The sequence below is a fragment of the Nannospalax galili genome, unplaced genomic scaffold (genome assembly GCF_000622305.1).
Source record: "Nannospalax galili isolate Female #2095 unplaced genomic scaffold, S.galili_v1.0 scaffold1828, whole genome shotgun sequence".
Lineage (NCBI taxonomy): Eukaryota > Metazoa > Chordata > Mammalia > Rodentia > Spalacidae > Nannospalax > Nannospalax galili.
In genome coordinates this window covers 3,339-21,410 of record NW_008357507.1, presented here as the reverse complement: position 1 = coordinate 21,410, position 18,072 = coordinate 3,339, and the positions used below count along the sequence as shown (strand labels likewise).

The 18,072-nt window shown below is 36.8% G+C and overlaps 1 protein-coding gene across 1 annotated transcript; it reads left to right on the top strand.

Annotated features, from left to right (window-relative positions):
• The first annotated feature begins 9,573 nt into the window (after nt 1–9,573).
• Nucleotides 9,574–17,635, top strand: LOC103751671 (pancreatic alpha-amylase-like). Its single transcript, XM_008855172.1, has 10 exons — nt 9,574–9,744; nt 10,097–10,243; nt 11,454–11,642; nt 12,536–12,604; nt 13,372–13,505; nt 14,216–14,338; nt 14,436–14,535; nt 16,221–16,339; nt 16,440–16,565; nt 17,446–17,635. The coding sequence occupies exons 1-10, from the start codon at nt 9,574–9,576 to the stop codon at nt 17,633–17,635; spliced, it is 1,368 nt and encodes a 455-aa protein (XP_008853394.1).
• Nucleotides 17,636–18,072: the final 437 nt, after the last annotated feature.

Here is an 18,072-nt window from a genome sequence, read left to right as displayed (position 1 = left end):
TTAACTTCTTCAGAAATAAGATTAATAGCAGGGAAAAGAAACTTCTAACCATCAATCCAGACATAAGCCAAAAAGCAGTCTAACAGAAATAGTTTGAACCTACTATTACAGTGCGCTGCTGCACACATCCACAAACAGAGGGAGTAAAATTTTTTTATTTAAAACCTAAATAAGCTTAGTGATTTTAGAAGGATAGCAGTGGTCCAACTCCTGGGAGCGCTCAGAAGGTGTTAAGATAGATTGAAGGCAATGTCTAGGGATTTGCATTCCACAGAGTCTTCTCTAGGGAAATGAAATTTCTTACCATATGCTAAATATGCATTCTTATATTACAGACAATTATACTGTATACCACTCATCAAAGGAGATTCTTTCCATGACAGATGGAGGCTACATGAAAACCCCACAACTGGTCAGACACAGAGCAGATAGATCAGAGAGATGCCCAGTCCCAGTTGACAAATCTACAGTGGGAACCTCTACAACTAAGATTCATAGGACATAATGAAACAGGGAGTAGTGCATCCCTCAACTCCCACCAGTGAAGCCTTCTTACACAACAGAGTATGATGCACACAAAAAGTCACAACTGGCTAACTTTTAAGAATAAGAGACTGCAGAGTGTATGTCCATGGATTGGACTCCTATATCAAAACTCTCCCACCCACGGTTCAGGGGCCATTGTGGAAGAGGGGATGGAAAATTGTAAGAGCCACGGTTGGTCCATGAACATAGTGAAAAAACATCATTTAGGCCCTGAAAGCATGGACATTTGAGTTTATGTCAGTGGTATCACGGAGCAGAGGACCCATGCCAACTCAGTCAAACAAGGGCCCAGAGTGGAGCAAGGGAAACGGGTGGTGGGTTGACCTTAGTCTAGGAACTACTGGATACTGATAACTACTTGATGTGGGAGGATAGGCCTTACCAATGATCTCTAGATAGGATAACTAGACTCTAGTGGATGAATTTTCACCAAAAGACATCTGAGTACAAAAGCTCGACTAGATAGGACTGAACATGTATAGTGGAATACATGAGGTCCTGTCAGGAGGGGCATGGATGGAAGAAGGGTTCTAAATTTAAGTACTATTGTATGAAATGTACAAATGCTCAGTGTAAATGAATTTAACTACATTTAAAAATTCATTGTACTAAAGATACATTTAATCTGTCTGTGAGTTAAACAACAGGATATTGTGTGGTTGCCTTTCGCTTTTGAAATAACCAATGTTGTAGGCTCTGTGTTTCTAGGTGAAAGCAGGATTTTAAGAAGAGAGTCAGTTAAAAACTTGATAATGTCCATGTGTGACCAGTCATAGAACTTGGTAATAGTCTTTGGTTGGTGCAAAATCTGCTTCTTTGATGAGTTATGACTGGTAGTTGTGTCTGTAAATATAAGGATACATATTTTGCACCATCAGAGATTATTACCAAATACCACAACTGGTCACACACAAACATTGTGTATGAACTGCCCAGACCTAAGTGACACATCTACAATGCAACCTCTATACCTAAGGCTCCTGGACCATAGAACAGGGTTAAAGAAGAGGACACTAATGAATCAGTTCTCAATAATGAAGCTCCACCATGTAGTGGAGGGTCAGGTCACAAAAGCTCACAAATGGCCAAAGTGTAGACATCAAGAGTCCTCTGAATGTTAGTCCTTGGACAGGACCCCTTTATTGAACTGTACCCACAGAAGGCTCAGGGACCATCACAGAAGAGTGGTGACAAAAAGATTGTTTAAGAGCCAGGTATGAGGTGCATGACCATATGGAAACAGAGTCCTACAAGCACATAGACATTGTCAGAAGAGCCATCCTTCTCACAGATGATCAGGATATGATTTCACAAGGTAGTTCCTATGCTGACTCTTTGGTTACATGTAATACATCCTAATAACATGATATAAAGTTTCCTCTGATACCAAGAAAGATGTACCTTATAGCACACTGAACTTATAGCTGTATTATTGAAATAGAAGAATTTACTAGCTTACCAACTTCAAGAACATCCTTGTAGAACTTGTCAGAGATGACTGGAAAGATGATCTGATTCAACATCTCCAACTGTGCTGTCACTACTCACCTTCTGATGAGGCCCTCATTGCTGACACCACCAGTACTGTTGTCTTCACTGTCCTGAGATCCCTGAGTCCTGAGATCAGGCCACTCCAGAAAAGGTGCTGAGGGACCAGCAGAGGCTGTGAATCCAAATGTGCTCCTGAGGCACTGGAGAACTAAAATAAGTCTTCCTTTACCCTGCTTGTGCAGGAAAACACACACACAAAGACAGAGGAAATGTGCAGCAAAATGGGGTAAGATTGCCTCTGATCCTCATCTGCTCTCCTCGAGGACACATAAATATTTCTGAATAACAGAGAGAATATTTTTGCACACTGGAAAGTGTGGATTGGAATGATAGAATATCAAAGTGATTACACTAAAGTGGGAGCAGATCATACGTTTATAACAGTATTGGAAAAACCAATAATAAAGATGACAGCATAGCAATGATTGATAGCATTATATCATTTAAACATATTTATACACCTGTAATAAAACACCTTAGGATGGCAGTACTATTTGCCTTAAGTTGTTTAAATATGATAATTTTTGAAAGTATAAGTTACTTTCCTTGACTACGGGAACATTCAGTATGAAAAAAGTAGCTTATTTTAAAGTAATTCTCTGAATTATTATAGTTTCACATTTGGAATGATCAAGTGTGAGGCTCATATGGAAATTTTATTCTGAAGCTTCTCAGCTCTTTACCAGATCAGCCCCATGTCACATGCTATAGTCATGCTTCTCTCATTTTCTGATTCTGAAATTCAGCTACGCCAGTTGTACTTCTTGCAATGTTCCTTCATACTTAAAAAAAAAAAATGGTTCTCTGGGAACAATTGACTTCTCTATATGGAAGGCACTTCTTTATTCCATCTTTGCTATTTCCTTTCCTTCATTTATACAATTTTTTTTTTAGTTTCTCAGTGTTAAGACTCTGTCTTAATCTTTTTGTTACCTTATTGGATGTCAAGTTCTGGGTTTGAAGAACTGAAATCCCAGCCATTGTTCATTGATCTATTTACATAAACTGTCAAAGAAAAGCATCTGTTATGTTCAGAGTGTTTGCTCCATTAGTAATTTCAGTTGTGATTCCTAATATTACCGTAGTTTCATTAAAAAGACCCAACCCTATCTGCATCTTTCTTCATATATACTTATTTTTAATGTTTGGCTGTTGTTTTGTGTTTTGTGTGTGTGTGTGTGTGTTTGTGTGTGTGTGTGACTGCTATTGCACTGTGCAGGATAGCAGAAAGTTGAAGCCATATGCCTTGACTATATATCAAGAAATTGTGTGTAGGTCTGTGTGCTGGGAAGGGAAATCACTGGGTGAACCTCATTTAAAAAATATCTCTTTGAATATTTAGTGTTCTTTCCCTATTATTAGTTAAAAACTTCATGACAGTAAAACTTCATTTACTAATGTGCTTCTTTTTAGCATATCTTTTTTCCATTGTATCTGCCTGCTAATCCACTGAATATACTTCCAAATAATCAAATGAACTTCTTCAAAATAAAGAGGAAAGCCTGGCTTGTTGGTGGCAAACTTTTAATCCTAGCACTCTGGGGTCAGTCAGGGGAATCTCTATGAGATCAAGGCCAGCATAGTCTACATAGAATGTTCCAGGCAGTCTGGGGCTATGGAAGACCCTGTCTTTAAAGAGAATTGCAAAAACACAAAACAATATAAAAAGCAAGAAAATATATTTGCAACAAAATCCAATGTTCCTACAGACGCACAGCACTGAGAACACCCAGAAGAACCCCAGGACAGATAATTTAAAGGAGCAATCATACCACATGATCAAAGAACTTCAAGAAAACACAAACAATTCAAAGAACTCAAAGAGGAAAGGCATTAACTTATGATGGAAGCCCAAGAATATACAAATATGTGGCTTAATGAAATATCAAAAACAGTAACATGAAAAGCAAATTCCTTAAAGAGTTAGAAATAGTGAAGAAAACCCAAACAGGAATGAACACAGAATTGAAAACTAAATAAACCAGAAATTCATTGGTTCCTCAGTAAAACATTAATTAAACAATGGCTTGGCACTAGAACTTTGAAAAAGTATAAACATTGCTTAGCATCCCCAGGTAAAGAAGTCTCACAACAGATGGAAAATTTATTTGTTAATGCTATTATGTCTCAAAATTATTTTAAAAAATGAGAATGCAAAAGGTGTTAAAAGGATATGGGAATGTAGATATTTTCCAAAATAGAAAAAATGAGAAAGGTTAAGCCAGTGATGCAAGTCTGTTTAGGTTCATTACGATATATAAAGGATGAGACAAAAATAATATACACATAATCTTAAAATGTCCATGGTCATAGTTTAGTCAACCAGTTTAAGGAACAAAATATACGTCTAGTCAAAGGTTCTCTGAGAATATTTGTTTTTTACCCAAACCTTCTCTACATAGCACATGATAATTAAAAGTACAAGACTGATGGAAGTAAACTTATTGGATGTTTAACAGCCATTGTTTGAGACCTATACTAATGTGGTCTGAGGGACTTAAAGGAAGGTTTTTGCCCATTGCCCTCCAAGGTAGACCAAGTTCCAGGGGAATATGGAACATGTCTGAAAATGTCCTGCAACTGTGGTGAGACACCTGTCCTCTTGTTCAGGGAGGCCATGGAGACCCCATGAGATGGACTTGAACCTGTGTCCAGTCTACGAAGAGGAGGGTCAACACATAGGAAACATCTCATTCATGCTTCCAAGTGAAGCCAGACATGGTCAAGCAGGACCTTTGACTTATCTTCACATAGATGGAACTGGTAGAAAAAGGAGCCAGGAACTCTTCCCAAGCCCATGTGACCCCTGAAGAACAGATCCTCAAACGACCTTAAATGTAATAATAAATTGATTTATTTGGGCCAACTCTATGGTCTTAAACATCCAAAAGGAAAGTATAATCAAAGACAAAATTCATCAGTATATTTCTTTAAGAATTCAAGGGATTAAACTTCCCAGACATTAGGCTTAAGTCTATATAAAAAGTTCTTTAGCATCTTTTCTCATTGATGATTTTGTTCCTTACCAGAAAGTGCTGCTCAGATGTAAGAGTTCAAATCCTGGTCTCCAATACAGTAGTGCCTACCTGCAGCTAAGGGAGACAAGCAGCTGTTATTCAAAAATGGTGGATACATTTGTTTTCTCCCCCTATCTTGAAGCCTTTTAGAGGGAACTGACACTGATTCTAACCACTCCAACAGCTATCAAAATACCTGAAAGAAAATCCTGAATCCGTCACTCTAGAGTCCAGCCTTGGAAGAAAAAAGAAAAATGAAGAGGAACCCAATAAAGGGATGCTTTTGGAAGTCCTGGTCAAGAAATCAAATGGATGCTCCAATGCACATTTGAAAATTGCCTTGTTCTGACTTTTTCTAGTTCTTTGTCTAGAACTAGTAATGCTAATTACTCTTGCCTTTACTTCTCCTTCACATCTCCTATTCACAATTCAAAGACTTTCTTTTCCACCTCGCCATAAGACTTATGCAACTTGGGAGTCTTTTAGATAGACCCACTGAAGGGGTACTCCAGTTACCTCACCCTGTTCAGCATGGAAGAGGCCAGAGTGGTCTGTGTCCCAATTCCTTATTGACAATTTGAGTAACCTCTTCAGAAGATGGTGTGATAAGAATAGGAGGTAGGAATTTGCTAGGCAGTTATTATAAAAAGACCCCAAAGAAAAGTTGCCAGTTTCTTGGCTAAAACTCAAAATATCCTTGGGCCTCTTAGCAACCTATTCTGTTCCAGAGGCGAAAAATGTTGAAAATATTTAGGAGGTTTTATCTAATCTTTAAAAGATTTTAGGTTTACTTCTTCAGTAGGGGGAATGTTAGAGTAGCCAGAAGCCCCATTAAAAATATAAATAAACCAAAGAAGGAGTACATGAAGTTAACAGAAAAAAGTAATGGGGAGATATGGGAGGAGTTGGAGGGGAGGGAGTGGGCATGGATTTGATCAAAACACCTTATATCCATGTGCAATATTCTCTATAAAATTATTTATTTAAAAAAATGAAATGGGGACTGGAGAGATGGATCAGGGGTTAACAACACTGGTGGTTCTTGCAGAAGACCCAGGTTGAAATTCCAGCACCCACATGGCAGCTAACAACTGTCCATAACTCTAGTCCCAGGGGACCCGACGGCCTCTTCTGTCCTCCATGGGCATTGGACGACATGGGTGCATTTACCTACATGCAGCCAATACAAGCACACACATAAAATAAAAATAATAAATAAAATTAAAAAAAGGAATAACAGGAGAAAGTGTCGGAAGCATAATGAATGAAATGGAAACAGACTGAAATGGAAACAGACTATCAAGACTGGAAGATAAAGTTGAAGATCTGGGCTCCTTAAGCAAAGACTATGCAAAATTAAAAAAAAGAAAAAACCAGGAATGGTGTATTTAGGAAATGTGGGACAACATGAAATGAGAAAATCTACAAATTATAGGCATATAGGAATGAGAAAAATCTCGTTGTTTGCTATAAAGTCCATGTATATTGTGTCTTCAGGAATATGATCTTACCATTACTTTCTCAATGGTAAACAAGAGCAGGTGAAATGGTCAGTTGTGCTTGAGGGTTTTTGGAGCTCCTAGTCAACAGTTCAAGAGAAGGTGTGCATTGCTGACATTGGGGATTCATTTTGTTAATCTATGGTGCCTAGTAGGGGCAATGTCCCTCTGTGATAAGTAGCTCCTTTTAATCTCTTTCTATATGTATATGAATATAAAGAAGGTTTATAGTGGTAGGTTTTCATATGAGTTTTTCTAAAGGACTTTAGTGTTACTTGCATTTCTCTGTAGCCCCTCCTTTGCTAAGCCCAACATATCCCTAACCTTTTAAAACTTCTTCATATGACACCTAATAACTTATTATTATACCCATATGTGAATGCATTTCTGAGCTCTGAGCAAAGAAGTATCCTTATGCAGCAGATGCTGATTAACAGAGAAACCCAAAATGGCCAATGTGCAGAAAGCCAGAGTCTGCACAGTCTTTAACCCTAATAGGACACTTCAAAATTCTGACTCCAGAGTGAGAGGAATCATTATGGAAGACAGAATAGAAAAATTCTTAAGCCAGAGTTGGTAGATGACCACAGGAAATAAGAGTTTTCCATAGAGCTCATCAGTTACTCATATGACATCACAGAAATGGTGACAGCATGCATAATTCTCATGGAATTATGGGGAAGTTGGTAAGAAACCCAACCTTGCCTAAGGAACCATAGAAAAATGATGGAATCTGGGACAGGGAGAGCCAGTCTCTCTCAAGGATACAATATTTGGTATCATTACTAGGTTCTAGGACATGGACCCACACTGAATGACAAGTCAGGACACCAATTAGAGTCTCTTGGCCTTTATATACACAGACACACACAGACACAGACACAGACACACAGACACAAACAGACACACACACACACACACACACACACACACACACACACACACACATGTAAATGAATCTGTCAGTTCTCACCAGAGAAGTTTCCTTATGAAACAGATGGTGATTAACACAGAAAGCCACAACTGGTCAATGGGAAGAAAACAAGAACTGCAGAGTGTGTGACCGTGGATAGGACTCCTGTATTAAACTTTGCCTACCCAGGAGTCGGGGACATTGTGGAAGACAAGGCAGAAAGATTGTAAGAGCCAGGGGTGGTGAATGCCCACAAGGAAACAGAGTTTTCCAGGTTTCTGGGAACTTGCGCCTGTGAACTTACACCATATAGTTTTTTAAAATGTTCTCTAGAAAATTTTTAACATTTTATCAAACTCTCATTGACCATACTTAAACAATCTGTATTGTAATTAAAATCACTGAATATGTATTATAAGTTCATCTATTAATTTTACTTATTTTTATTTGTCCAAGAGGAAACACCAGTGTAAGGCTTATCAGGGCATCAATCTATCAGGACATAACTCCCTTTTTAATGGCACACGATAATCATGCTTTCTGAAAGAAAGAAAGAAGGAGGAAAAAATTTAAAACAAACATGATTGAGTCAGTTAAAGACCATTATCTCTAGCTGAGATATTTTAAAAAGTTGATATTTCCAGCCCATGCTATAAAAGTTAATGCCTCCAGAAACAAGATTAATAACAGGGAAAAGAAACCTTTAACAATCAATCCAGACATAAACCAATATAGGATTCCTATCCAGTGACACACAATATATAGTCTCTTATTCTCTACAGTTTGGCCAGTTGTGGCCTTCTGTGTGTATCATACTCTGTAGATTGAAGAAGCTCACTGATGAGAGTGAGAGATGCATTAGTATGCTCTCTAAGCCCTGCTTCTGTGCTACATGAGCCTAAGGTGTAGATTTTCCACTGTAGATGTGTAATCCTGAAGAGTTGGCCATTAAGAGCACTGACTGCTCTTGACACTATCTTCTGATCTCCAGCAAGCATGAAAGGGTGCAGTTACATTCATGGAAGCAAAATGTTCATACAGGTAAAATTAAAAAAAAAAATCTTTAAACAAATTCACTAATTACATTCCATCTGAAGTTATTTAATAATCATGATGACTATAATGAGGTTTATTTGCAAATGTTCTGTTCTTTCTCTTAACAGGCACTTCTGGTATGGAACACATCGGCCTTGTTTATCATTCGAACCCTATCAACATCAGGGCTTGACCATACAAGGAAACATGCTCAGTCCTGGTTGAATGAGTGGGAGAAGTTTATTACTACTGTAATACAAGTCTGTCTCATAGAATGTCACTAATATAAGATAGAAAAATAATAAATTTTGTTTATTCAGTATTATATGGGTTATAAAAAGAAATCTGGCTAAGGGGGAAAACTATCATTTTCACAATGCAGCTCCTTTTGGCCACAGATTAATCCATGATTGCTGGAGGGTAAAATGTTTACTTCTAAAATCTTGGACGTTTCAATATCATGTCATCTATAACTTCTTTATTTGTTTCTATGCAAGGCCTTGCTATGGAGCCCAGGCTTGCCTTGAACTCACAGACCTCATGTCTCATCCTCTCCAGCTCTGGGATTGTAGCTGTGTGTCTCCATGCTTGGCAGTTTCAAAAATATTAAGCACACATTCAATAATTAAAATTATTTTTGAGTGTGGGAAACAAAACAGAACAGATTTGATTATCAGATTCTATTTGGAATGGGAATTTTGCAAATGTTTTCAGATAGATATGCATAGCTATTTGGCACCGATTGTAATTTTCCTTGTATTTGTGCAGAACATCAGACATTAGATCTAACATTAACCACACAATGCGTGTCTACCAAGGACATTCAGTTTATCTTGCTGTGGGATTTTCTGAATGTTCTTCACCTGTTAACATCATTATTGATAATCTCTTTTAGATTAAAAATGAACACCTTGTAATCTAAATATTTATTCATTAACATTTATGGCATAAAATGCGTTTTTCGGAGGAATATAAATAAATGCTAGACAGAACAGTGACAACTTCAAGCAAGATGAAGTTCCTTCTGCTGCTCTCACTCGTTGGGTTCTGCTGGGCGCAATATCACCCCCCCTGCACTCAGTGCCACCGGACTTCCATCGTCCACCTGTTTGAGTGGCGCTGGGTTGATATTGCCAAGGAATGTGAGCGATACTTAGGTCCCAATGGATTTGGAGGGGTCCAGGTAAATGTTGTTCACGATTTAAGTCGCAGAGTTTACTGAGCTTATATAAAACTGCATGCTAGTCGATATTAGTGAATCAGGAGCATAATTTTACTTCCCACTTACGTTTTCTGGAGGAAAATTTTTCTAGCAGGCACCATTATATTTTGTTTTGAGACATCAGAGGACTTCCCCATGTGCTGTCAGTGTCCCAGGTCATAGAGAAATGCCACACACACACACACACACACACACACACACACACACACACAGACCTAAGAAGTAGCACTGGATCCTTGATTAGTTTCTGCAGGATCATTTTATGTAAAGTAAGCAATATTATGATAATCATTATAATCATTTTTATTAATAGGTCTCTCCACCTAATGAAAATGCTGTGATTAACAACCCTTCAAGGCCCTGGTGGGAAAGATACCAACCGATTAGCTACAAAATCTGCACAAGGTCTGGAAATGAAAACGAATTCAGAGACATGGTGACGAGGTGCAACAATGTTGGTGTGAGTACATTCATGTTTGCTTCTAAATCACGATGTATGAAATACTTCTCTCTGTTTTCTTTAGTGTGATTAGTTTCATAAGTCAGTATTTTTACTTTTTGTTTGATTTATAACTCCAAATGCCCACTGCAGCCTATGATCACCCTTTGAAAATTTTTCCAAATGTCCTCTTAACTGTTTAAAGAGGGATATTTATGAATCAAAACTTTGGCCCTGTGCTTGATAGCTTTAGTGTCAACCTGACACGCCTGGGATGAGGGCATCTCAGTTGGGAAATTGCCTCCATAGGACTGGACTGTGGCCATGTCTGTGGGGCAATTTTTCTTTTTTTTTTTTTTTGATTAGTGATGTGGGAGGGCCCAGCCCTCTGTGGATGGTGCTGCCCTGGGCCAATGGGCCTGTGTTGAATAAGAAAGCAGGCTGATCAGAGGCCAGGGAGCAAGTCAGTAAGCAGTGTTCCTCCATGGCCTGCCCTCCAGCTCCTGTCTCCAAGTTCTTGCCCTGAGTTCCTACCTTGGGCTCCCTGATGAACTGTGACCTGGGATATGTAAGCTGAATAAACCCTTTCCTCCCCATGTTGGTATCTGTCAGAACGTTTTGTCACAGCAATGGAGAAACAAAATAGAACAGGCTCTTAGCCCTTATAACAACATATACTTCCTAGTAACACTCACTGGTGAGCAACTGTACCAGGTATATCAACAACAGTCACAATTTATGTGACTTTTCTGTACTCCCACAACTCCAGAGCTTTCTTCTACAACATTGTTCTCTATCACAGAAAGGTTATTTTTCTGTATAATGATCGCAAATATCCACCTTCTCTTAAGGTACTGAACAGAGAGTACTGTCTTACTGCTTTCTCACTGTGATCCCGTGGAATTTCATATAAATAGGTTTCAATTTTTCTACTGATGCCTACTTCTTCAGAAATTCATCTTTCCTTTAGTTTGTAGTTAAAGAAGTTTCTCTTTACTCCACTCATAATAATGTAAATTCTTGAGTAAATATTAAGACTGTTGTTGGTATTCATTTCAGAAAATTTCCTTTCACACTAGAATTTTGTTCTTGTGTATGATAAAGTACAAAACAGCCCGAAGAAACAATCAAACAATACAAAACAGAACACTCTGGGTTCTCCTTAGCATATTGTAGCGGTCATCCAATGCAGAGTTAGATTTCTAACTGAGGCGCACACTTATCTTCTCAGGTCCGCATTTATGTGGATGCCGTCATCAATCACATGTGCGGCTCAGGCAACCCCGCGGGAACAAGCAGCACTTGTGGAAGTTACTACAACCCTAACAACAGGGACTTTCCAGCAGTTCCGTACTCTGGCTGGGATTTTAACGATGGCAAATGCAATGGAGAAATTAATAACTATAACGACGCTAATGAGGTAATAAGAACGTAATGGTCAGAAAAAAACATTCAATACCGTTATGTGCGCAGGTGGCCGTTACGGAATACCTAGTATTTGGCATAGGTTCGATTTTTTATGATAAGAGCTTTCCAGGAGAGAATGCTTAAAGATTAGAAACTCGGGGATGGAGAGATGGCTCAGCAGTTAAGAACACTGGTTGGTTTTGCAGAGGAGCTGGTTTCGAATCTCAGCACCCACACGACAGCTAACAACCGTCCATGTAACTCGTTTCAGGAGATCTGATAACCTCTTCTGTCTTCGACGAGCATTCCATGACATAGTGCACTTATCTACATGTAGGCAGTACACATAAAATAAAAATAAAACATTTAAAAAACACATTTTTTTACACATGAAATAAAAATAAATAAAATATTTTCTTAAAAAAGATTGGAAACTCAAATCAATATTCCAGTACTTTCCCTTATCATGGGGCTGTAGATGGAATTCAGTGGCAAGGCACGTGCTTGACATTTACAAAGTCATTGGCTTGCTACTCTTTACTGCATAAAATGAAGAGAGAAAGAAAGAAAGAAAGAAAGAAAGAAAGAAAGAAAGAAAGAAAGAAAGGTAGGAAAGAAAGTTGAAGGAAAATGAAAAAGAGAGAGGAATGAAAGACAGGAAAGGATGACAGACAAAATTCTGTAATAAATTAAAATGTTCATCTATTTTATTTATAATTCTTTCAATTTTTATATTAGAAAATATACGAAGGGTTTTTCTGCAGTAAAATATTAATTTTCCCAAAGCCCTATATAAAGTCATCACGAACCTATGTGCTGATCAGTGGCTGAATGAGTATAGTAAATACAATCTCAGTTGACAGTAGACGTTGCATAATTCAATCACTGCATTTTTTGCCTCCACAGGTCAGAAATTGTCGTCTGTCTGGTCTTCTGGATCTTGCCCTTGAGAAAGATTATGTTCGCAACACGACTGCTAACTATATGAACCATCTCATTGACATTGGTGTGGCAGGGTTCAGACTTGATGCTGCTAAGCACATGTGGCCTGAAGACATAAAGGCAATTCTGGATAAACTGCATAATCTAAATACAACATGGTTCTGTCCAGGAAGTAGACCATTCATTTTTCAAGAGGTAAAGCAATACTAACATGTGTGTTTAGAATGATACCAGGCTTGTACCTTGTAAATAGATGACAGAATTCACTTAATGTGTGATCACTTTCCTACTTCAGCACTCTTTAACTTTTTATTTTCAGAGATGACATGCTTAATTCTTTAACACAGTGGGTTCCAAGGTAGTGAGGAGAATTATTTTAGCTTGTAAATTTCATTGATGGTGGAAAAACATAGATGTTGCTTTCTCAAGCCAGTTTGTCTAAGTTTGAATTCTGAATGTTGTTACTACTTCTGTAAGTATTTACATCAAGAGATGACATTTTCTATGCAGGAAATATTGTCTTTGAAGTGAGTGAAAGATAACAGTTATCCTTGTTTCCTTCTAGAAATGAGTTTAAAAGTGCTGAAAATGTTGATCTGAGTTCTAATTTAATGTGAGCTATTGAATCCTCACTTATGTCAATCATGTTATAGGACTAGAAGTGACCTTTGGTTTCTTTCAATATAGAAATTAAAAATTCCAATAGAATAAATGTCTTAAAACTTCATATATTATATTATTTTTACATTTTGATGATTTAAGGTTATTTTATTCAAACGGCTGTCCTGTATCTCTACCAGGTTATTGATCTGGGTGGTGAGGCAATTAAAAGCAGTGAGTACTTTGGAAATGGCCGTGTGACAGAATTCAAGTTTGGAGCAAAACTGGGCACAGTTATCCGCAAGTGGAATGGAGAGAAGATGGCTTACTTGAAGTAAATACACAACAATTTGTCATTTTTTTCTACCACGGACCTAGTGCCATTTTGCCTCAATTTGAGTTACCATTATAGGGCACTGTAATTTATTTCTCTATCAATAAATGTATTACCAATGTTTACTGTTCCCCTAACTCCAAGTTTACTTTTATATTTAAAATTTCAATCATGAGCATGCCTTCTAGGAACTGTAAACATCATCAAAAGATTTTACTTGCAGTATGAGTGTACTAAATTTTGATAATGTTTCTCTATAATATATGAAATTCAGGTTATTATTAAGAGAATACTACTTAGTGTACTTACATTTTGACCATACTATTGAATTTAAACACATCAAAAAATACTTTGAAATTTTGAAGTCAGGACACACAACAGAACAGATTTGAATCCAGTTTTTCATTCTCTTTCATGTGATATGAATGTTTACCCTCTTCAAGGACATTTAAATATGCTGAAATACTCTAGTCGAATTTTTAAAATATTAGTCTATTCTATGGTAACATGAATGAACTCCAAATAATGTTCCCACACATATTAGCATAGAAACCATTTGTTAATTACATAGGTGTATATGAACATCTACATATGATACTTTTATGAAAAAAATCATTTAATTAAAGAATTAAGCCAATGCCATATACAGTTGCAGATTTAAATTATACTAAATCATTAAAAAAAAAATAATGCATGCATTTTTTTAATAGGAACTGGGGAGAAGGTTGGGGTATGATGCCTACCGACAGAGCCCTTGTCTTTGTGGATAACCATGATAATCAGAGAGGACATGGGGCTGGAGGAGCATCCATTCTGACATTCTGGGACGCTAGGTAGGAAAAATAAAGTTTTTGCTGTTTGCAACCTGCCATTTATCACAGCAAAAATTACTCTTTTTTGTCTCCTGTAATATTATTTTGTGACCCTCAGAATGTATAAAATGGCTGTTGGATTCATGCTGGCTCACCCGTATGGTTTCACACGAGTCATGTCAAGTTACCGTTGGGATCGAAATTTTGTGAATGGAAAAGTAAGTTTTAGCAATGTTCAAAATACATTTTTTCTCAAGAAAAGAAGCAGTTTTGGGGGGATGGAGAGATGGCTCAGCGGTTAAGAACACTTGCTGGTCTTGGAGAGGATCCCCGTGGTGGTAATAACCATCCAGGGGAATCCAATGCCCTCTTCTAACCTCCACGGCCTTGCAGGACATTGTGCACTCACACACACACAGGCAATACACTTGTACAGATAAAAAAATAAATTAAAAAAGCAGTTCTGTTTTTATATCACTTGAAGCTACACATGCAATATTTATTATCAAGCATTTGTTCCCTATGTTTTTGTAATATAAGGATTGTAAAGATATACCTGAGAGTAAAAAATTATAAATAGAAACAACTTTCAGAAAGTAAACTAGTATGTTTGATAAATCCCTGTTTTGTAGAGTAGACATGGGGTTTGTATATACTAACACCTGAAAATTTAAACACATTCTGCCTATGACATGATGAATGTAAATAGTTTAATTTTTTTATGAAATGGGTATAAATAATTCATTTGATCTGAGGTTAACTAAGGAAAATAAGAAGGGAGAGTAAGTTTTGAGAGTCAAAGAACAGAAATTTGCCAACTATTTCACAAACGGTAATGATGAGAAAAGTATTTGGGAACTTGTTAGATACATAAAAAACAATCAACTTTGAAACAAGGCTATATAAAATTGAAAAATCTGGGAATTTTTCCATTTAACCTGAAGATTATAGATAAATACAGAAACTATAAAGGTAAAATAGGAATGTCTCCTTAGTATAAGTTAGAAAAATATTTTTTTTCTATATTCTTTTCTGTTTTAGAACACCTCAGCTGTTTATAAAATCATACAACATTGTGGAAAAGCTTTCATGTAGGATTATTTAAATTGTGTCAAGCTCTGATGAACTGATAAATCATAATCAATAATCACAGATTCTTTCCATTTTCCTTTGCATATATTCATTCAGATACACATGTATACACACCTTTAGCATGTGAATATATGTTAAAATATCTCAGACTTATCCATAATTCATTAGCTATTAAAATTTTGCGATGAATATCTGGCCAAGATTTACCATGTGCTTTTCAACCTAGAAATATCTTTCCATCAAAATGCTTATTTAAAGTTTGTTAAATTTGTTAATGAATATTAGAATGTAATAATTAGCATATTTACCATAAAGGTAGTTTGAGATTAAATAATATCAATTTGGGAGTTATTCCATCCATATTTTTTAATGTACGTTGTTTAATTTTTATAGCAAACACACAGCATCTCTCTGCTTTACAACAAAGAAACTCAGGCACAGAAATGTTACAAGCATTGAATAGTATTCTAAGCCAGAGTTAACCTGCAGCTCTGCTTTAATCCTCGTGTTCCTGACATGGATATTCTTGCCTTTTGAGCAACACAGAAGAGCTGATAGTGGTATTGAGATGCTATCACACAGGAAATTATGAGAGGCTGAAAAATTGCTCTAGGTGTTTGAAATAAGGTAGTAGAGAACCAGCACATACACAGATGATAAAGACTCAGCCAAGTGTATAAAGATGTGAAGGAGTTAGACTCTAAATAGAAAGCTCACATACAAATAGCCCAACTGATTGGGTATGAAAGGATGGAAAAGGAACAGGTAAATACATATGTATTAAAAACCTGAAATATTTTCAATAATGAAGGATGTTAATGATTGGATTGGACCACCAAATAACAACGGTGCCATCAAAGAAGTGACCATTAATGCAGATACCACTTGCGGAAACGGCTGGGTGTGTGAGCATCGGTGGCGGCAAATCAGGTGGGAACATGTTCTGTGAAATATTATCTCATTCCATAACATTTCATTTTAAATCATTGACACTTTGGGGTACCAGAATATGACATGTTTGTGCTTATAGGAACATGGTTGCCTTCAGAAATGTAGTTAATGGCCAGCCTTTTGCAAACTGGTGGGACAATGGTAGCAACCAAGTAGCTTTTGGAAGAGGAAACAGAGGCTTCATTGTCTTTAATAATGATGACTGGTAAGTAGATACCAATTGAAAGAGGATTTTTTTTACTGTTATATTTGTGTATCTTTCTTTACTTTCCCTGATCATTAGAAATATTCATATCTGAGAATTTTTATATTAATGAATTTAAGAATGCAAAGAGATCTGAAAATTGCAGAAAATACAAAGTTTCTATGTTTCTTGTCCCATGTTTCTATTTTCCCCATATTTCAGGTGAACTCTTGTGTATTCTTAGAATGTCGTTCCTATACATTCATACTTAATGCTCTTAAAATGCACCCCATAAAACACATAGGCATAAGTGACAAAAATCACTAAAGAATGTACAGAATGAGAATTAGTGTATCTGAATGTCAACTGTTATTTTATCCATTCTTCTGATAAACAGTCTTCCGGTCTCTATTTCTCTATGATAAATGTTTTTGAAGTATATCTATACTTCTTCATGATATTTTATTCTTCATGATTATTTTACCTTCTAGCCCCAGTTCTTTTAGACACATGCAAGCAAGTAAGTTTTGGAGAAATGATGCCATTACCTTTCCTAAAATTAATTAGCGTTTTCTTTAGGTCAGCAGAGGACAAATTTTAAATGAGTATGTTCCTCACAGCTGGTGGTTTTATCTGAAACCTGCACTGATACTCTTTGATTTTCACTGCTTGATAGCATTCCCTACAGCCTGGGAATCTGCTAGGCTGTAAAAAAAGGAATAGTTGCAGAAAATATTTTCACTCCTACTAGAGATGTCTTGGGTTTTGGATTATCTCACCGAGGCCTTTTCTGCTTACATTTCCACAGCACAAAGTTCTGGCATCTGTTTTAGACGTTGTTGTTCCTTGTGCACTTGACTGTGTTGAACTTAATTTAAATATTAACTTTTTGTGCTTTCAGGTCACTGTCAGCAAAGTTACAGACTGGTCTTCCTGCTGGCACATACTGTGATGTCATTTCTGGAGACAAAAGCAATGGCAGTTGCACAGGAATTGAAGTCCAGGTTTCTGGGGATGGCACGGCTCAGTTTTCCATAAGTAACTCAGCTGAGGACCCATTTATTGCCATCCATGCTGAATCAAAATTATAAAGCCCTGAATAAATAAGTATAGAACACATCATTCAATTTTGCTTATATATATATAAATATATGTGTATGTCTTCTTTAATTATGTTTTTACTATTACTGTGTGTGAGAGTGCAGGTGTGGGTCATTGAACCACCCTCAGGAGTTCATTCCTGTCCTCTCCTTTTCCCATTGGTTCTAGTTAAAACTCAATTCACCAGTCTTGATTGGCATTCCCTTTTACACACTTTCCTTGCCACTATCCTGATCATACCTCAGATTTTATAGTTCATTACTCTTGTATAAAAGCTACAAGCTCTCAATTTGAGAAAGTTTTAAAAATTTAAAAGTCACATATAAATACACTATTCTAAGATAACTAGCCAGGTTCTCTTGTGATTTAGAAAATTCCTTGAATCTAACTACACTTTGACACTATTTGTTCACTGTGTGTTTCAAAT

Coding starts and splice junctions, on each gene's coding strand:
- LOC103751671 (XM_008855172.1), top strand. CDS start 9,574: ATGAAGTTCCTTCTGCTGCTCTCACTCGTTGGGTTCTGCTGGGCGCAA. Junction 12,605..13,371: donor ATTATGTTCGCAACACGACT/GCTAACTATATG, acceptor TATCTCTACCAG/GTTATTGATCTGGGTGGTGA. Junction 16,340..16,439: donor CATCGGTGGCGGCAAATCAG/GTGGGAACATGT, acceptor TTGTGCTTATAG/GAACATGGTTGCCTTCAGAA.